Consider the following 5,293-nt stretch of genomic DNA (forward strand, 5'->3'; position numbering starts at 1 on the left):
AGGGGGTAGGAGGGTTTAGGGGTTAGGGTTTAGGGTTTAGGGTTTAGGGTTTAGGGTTTAGGGTTTAGGGTTTTGTGCCTGCTGCAGGCGGACCCTCTACAAGCCCCATTGCGTTTCCCTTCGGTACTCCCCCCGTAGCAGCTGCTGGAAGTAACACCCAGCAGCAGCAGCAGCAGCAGCAGCAGCAGCAGCAGCAGCAGCAGCCTGGGTTGGCTGCTCCGCTGGCCCCTCCCCCCTTCCCTTCTTTCTTGCGCTGAGGTGTATGTACACCTGAACTGTCTCTTCTTGCATTGTTGCAGCAAGTGCATCAGCTCCTTATAAGGTTTTGAATTTAGGGCTTGAGGGTTTAGGGTTTAGGGTTTAGGGTTTTGCATAGTTATTAATTGCTGCGCCTCTGATACGAAGAGGAGACAAATTTAAAGAGGAGACAAGCAGCATCAAGCTGCTGCTCTTACAGCAGCAGCAGCAGCAACAACAACAACAGCAGCGGCAGCAGCAGATATTCATTTGTTCTGCTGCCGCGCCTTTCACTGTTACTAATTGTTCATCTGCAGCAACAGCAGCAGCAGCTGCTGCTGCTGCTGCAGCAACCGCAGCAGCAGCTGCTGCTGCGGTTGCTGCTGCAAGTGCAACTATTTGCTGCTTTTTCCTCGCCTTCTCCACAGCGAGTGCTTCAGCTTCTCTTAAGGCTCTTTATTTAGGGGTTTAGGGTTTAGGGTTTAGGGTTTAGGGTTTAGGGTTTAGGTTTTTGTTTTGGGGACCTCAATTCTACTTAAGGAGATGAATGTACAACACCCAAGAAAGCTGCTGCACTTGTAAGCTGCGGGTTGCTGCTGCTGCTGCTGCGGGTACGCCTGCTGCTGCTGCTGCTGTTGCGCTTAGTGCTGTTGCACTGTCTGCAGCAGCAAAGTAGAAGAGACAGGAGACAGGGAGATTAATATTGTTTTTTTTGTTTGTCTTTATAAAGGTCGTGCGGCATACAATCTCCTCAGCAACTGTCTCCAGTTGCTGTCTCCTTCCTGCAGCAGCAGCGGCTGCAGTTTGCTGTTGTTTACTCGTACGTTGCAGTGTATAGGGAGTTTAAATGGTTTACCTCAAAGCCGCTGCAGCAGCAGCAGCAACAACAACAACAAAAACAGCAGCGAGTTGCTGCTCCGCGGGGTGTACAGACAGACAGGAGGCCCCCTATATACATATATATATATATATATGTATATGTATATATATATATATGTATATGTATTATTTAAATAACACAATAATATAATAATAATAACAACATAAAATAATAATATAATAATAACATAAAATAATAAAAATAATAAGTGTGTTTATAATAATAAAATAAAAATAATGTTATATCGCTATGCCTCCTCCCTGCTAGTTAGAACAAGACAGCAAAATAAAGAGACAACAGAGACAGAGTTGAAGGGAGGAGACAAAGAAAGAGTGTATGCGGAGACAGAGACAGAGACAGAGACAGATATAATAAAAATATATTATTATATTTGCTGCTGTGGGGTTGCTGCTAAGCACGCTGCAGCAAGCAGAGCAGCAACTGTCTCTATTTTGTCTCCTTTTAATCTGTCTCTCTTTTATAACCTTAGAATCTGTCTCTGTTCTGCAGCAGCAGCAGCAGCAGCAGCAGCAGCAGCAGCAGCAGACAGCAGCAGAGCTACACCTCCTTTTTGTCTCTATAATAATGGATATAAGCACTGCAAACAAAAGCAAAAAATAATATAATAAATTATGTTTATTATTTATTTATTTATTTTATTTAAGTGTACAGCAGAAAAAACACTAATTAATTTTTTGCTGCTGCTGTCGGTCTCCCTGTAGACAGCAGCAGCAGCTCTATATAATTGTCTCTCTGTGGTTTAGCTTCTCTTATTATTTATTTTATTATTAATAAAATTAATAATAAAAATAAATAAAAAAACATAAAGAAGCAAGGAGACACATTACTTAGAAAAGAAGAGGAGAGACACATCCTGGCTGTATTACGATATCTCCGCTGCTGCTGCTGCTGCTGCTGCTGCTGCTGCTGCTGCTGCTGCTGCTGCATGCCTGTATTGCTAACAGCCGCTGGGGCTCTGGTGTCTGTACACCTGAGCTGGCTGCAGTTTGTTTCTAGTTTGCTTATTAAAATTATCTGCTTTTATTTATCTATTTTCTGCTGCTCCTCCTTTATATACATACACCTCTCTACTCAGCAGCCCTACGCCCACTGGGGTGTACAGCCAGCTGCTGCTGCTGCTGCTGCTGCTGCTGGCAGCAACTAAGATGTATTCTCTGTTTATAAACAACAAGAACGGGAGTCTTGTCTTCCACCGTGTAAGCGCAGCTAGCTCTCTAAGATCTTTTGCTTCAGCAGCAGCAGCAGCAGCAACAGCAACAGCAACAGCAGTAGCAGCACGTGAGCCGCAGCAGCAACAGCAGTAGCAGCAGCAAGAGTAGCAACAGCAGCAGCAGCAGGAGCAGCAGCAGCACTAGCAGCATCATCATCAGCAGCAGCAACACACGAGCAGCAGCAACAGCAGCAGCAGCAGCAGCAGCAGCACCGTTTAATAACTAATAAAGCAGATTATCTGTATGTTATTGTTGCTGCTGCTTCCTGTCTCCAAATTAATTAATTCTCAAGACCTTTCTTTATTAATTTATTTATTTCTTCATTTATATATTTATTTATTTATTTATTTATTTTCAGAGTTTTACTGAAGGCCCCAGCATCAAAGCGAACGACATTATAAGACAAGCATCAACCTTTCATGGGCTGTGCGAGATTGCTGCTCAGCTGTCTCCTCCTGCTGCTCTGCCGAAGAGTGCATTTGCTTTTCTATCTGCTAAAGGCATTACCTGCGTAGAGACACCTCAGTTCAATCTGCAGTGTCTAGAGACTCTCACGGGTATATTACGCATCTATATATGCATGCATGCATGCATGCATGCATGCCTGCCTGCATGCATAGAGTCTCTGCTGCTGCATCTATGCATGCATGCATGCATGCATATAGAGTCTCTGCATGCATGCTCTCTCTGCTGCTGCATTCATATATGCTGTATCTGCTGCTGCATGCATGTATGCTGTCTCTGCTGCTGCTGCATGCATGCAGTCTTATATATATAGGAGATATAAAATATATAATATATAATATATATAATATATATGTTTTTTAATGCTTTTCTATCTTGCATGCAGATACGTGGGTTTCAGCTTAGCATGCAGTATGTATAAAGTAAATAAAATAATAAATATAAATAAATATAAATAAATATAACTAAACAATATATGTTTTGTTTGCATGCGTGTGTATAGGCCTACGCTTTGTTTTAGTCTGCAGCACAACTGTCTCCGCTCAGCAAGCAGGTGTCTGTCTCCTTCGGGTGTATGCAGCATACTGCGACTATGGGTTGAAGAACCCTTTCTATGATATAGACATGCCCTTAAGATGTGCTCTCTTTGAAGCAGAAATAAATAAAATATTTGCGGATTATATCAAGACTTAACTGCAGCAACTGCAGCAACTGCAGCAGAAGAAGAAGCAGCAGCAGAAGAAGAGGCAGCAGCAAAAGAAGCAGCAGCAGAACAGCAGAGATACAGAAACGGGGCTTTAAAAACAACTGCAGCAGCAAATATTAAAGGATAGAAACAGCAACAACAGCAACAACAGCAACACCAGCAACACCAACAGCAGCACCAGCAGCAGCAGCAGCAGCAGCAGCAGCAGCAATGAGTGTGTCTTGGGGCTTTGCATGCGCCGTTGGTGTTCTTGTTTCGGGCGTTGTATTTTTTAGTTATTGCGGTGCTGTCTTTGTTTTTAATGTTGATACATTTCCGCTGTCTCTGCAAGATAAGCAGAGAGCAGCAGCAGGCTGCTTTCTTGCTGCTGCTGCTTATCTGCTTGCTTTGTGTCTCCTCTTTATTTGTACTTCTCGCAGCAAACGAACGCCTGAGGTTTTAAGGTGGAAGTACATTAAACAAAATATTATCGAGACAGCAGCAAGACATCTGGGGGGCCCCCTAACAGCAAGGAGGGTAATAGGCAGCAGCAGCAGCAGCAGCACCGGCAGCAGCAGCAGCAGCAGACAACACCTCGAAATGCATCCACTAGTCAATACACCCCAGGGAGATGCTTGGTGATCTGCTGCGCTCCTGCTACAACTGCCGCAGCAGCAGCAGCAGCAGCAGCAGCAGCCACAACGCGTACAGCAACGGCAGCAGCAAGTAAACCTCCTGCTGATGCTGCAGCACCTCATGCAGTGCATACACCAAAGTACAACAAATGAGAGGCAGCAGCAGCAGCTGTGTGCTTCTGCTGCTGCAGCTGTTGCTGCAGCAGCAGCAGCTGCGAGCGGTCCTGCGCAAGTGTCGTAACAGCAGCAGCGCATTCAGTCGTCTGCAGCAGTTTTTTTGCTGCTGCGGCTGCTGCAGCAACAGCTGCGGTGGCTGCTGCACCTTACTTGGTGCGCTGGGGCAGCAGCAGCTGCAGCAGCAGCAGCTGCTGCATGAGCTTCTTGCTGCATGCGCATGCGTTAATGACTAAATAAAGACAATAAAAGGAGACAGAGGAGACACCTTCTTTTGGTTTATTTAAAGAGGAGTTGGTCGGTGTATCTCTCTGCTGCTGCTGCTGCTGCAGAGCGACTGCTGCTGCTGCAGAGCGGCTGTTGCTGCTGCACTGTACTTTTAGTAATTAAAATGAGGAGGCTAGACAGCAGCATTATGGGTGGCAGCAGCAGCAGCAACAGTAGTAGCTGCAGCAGCAGCAACAATACTAATAGTAGCAGCAGCAGCAACAATACCAGTAGAAGCAGCAGCAGCAGCAGATTAGTTGATTGAGGTGTATAGGCAGCTAATAAGGAGACGCAAGTGCTGATGATGTCTTAAAGAGACAGACAAAGAAAAAGAAATATAACAAAAAGAGACAGAGACAGAGAGGAGGAGACAAATAAATAAAGAAGAGACAGAAAAGAGACAAACAAAAGGAGACAAACAAAAGGAGACAGATAAAGAGACAGATAAAGAGACAGATAAAGAGACAGATAAAGAGACAGATAAAGAGACAGACAAAGAGATATATAAGGAGACAGATACAGAGATAGATAAGGAGACAGAAAAGGAGACAGGAGACAGGTAAGGAGACAGATAGGGGAGGAGACAGATAGAGACAGATAAAGAGACAGCAAAGGATACAAATGAACATAAAACAGACAAAAAGGGACAGACAAAGAGAGAAAGAGAGACAGATGAGGAGACAGATGAGGAGACAGATGAGGAGACAGATGAAGAGAC

The 5,293-nt window shown here is 44.6% G+C and overlaps 1 protein-coding gene across 1 annotated transcript; it reads left to right on the top strand.

Annotated features, from left to right (window-relative positions):
* Nucleotides 1-87: 87 nt before the first annotated feature.
* On the top strand, nucleotides 88-257 carry EAH_00061630 (hypothetical protein; the record flags this gene model as incomplete). The annotated part of the gene is made up of 1 exon (XM_013393322.1): nucleotides 88-257. A coding segment is annotated over one exon (170 nt), but the record flags the coding sequence as incomplete, so codon positions are not given.
* Nucleotides 258-5,293: the final 5,036 nt, after the last annotated feature.

The sequence above is a fragment of the Eimeria acervulina genome, genomic scaffold (genome assembly GCF_000499425.1).
Source record: "Eimeria acervulina Houghton genomic scaffold, Eah_scaff1614, whole genome shotgun sequence".
Taxonomy (NCBI): Eukaryota; Apicomplexa; class Conoidasida; order Eucoccidiorida; family Eimeriidae; genus Eimeria; species Eimeria acervulina.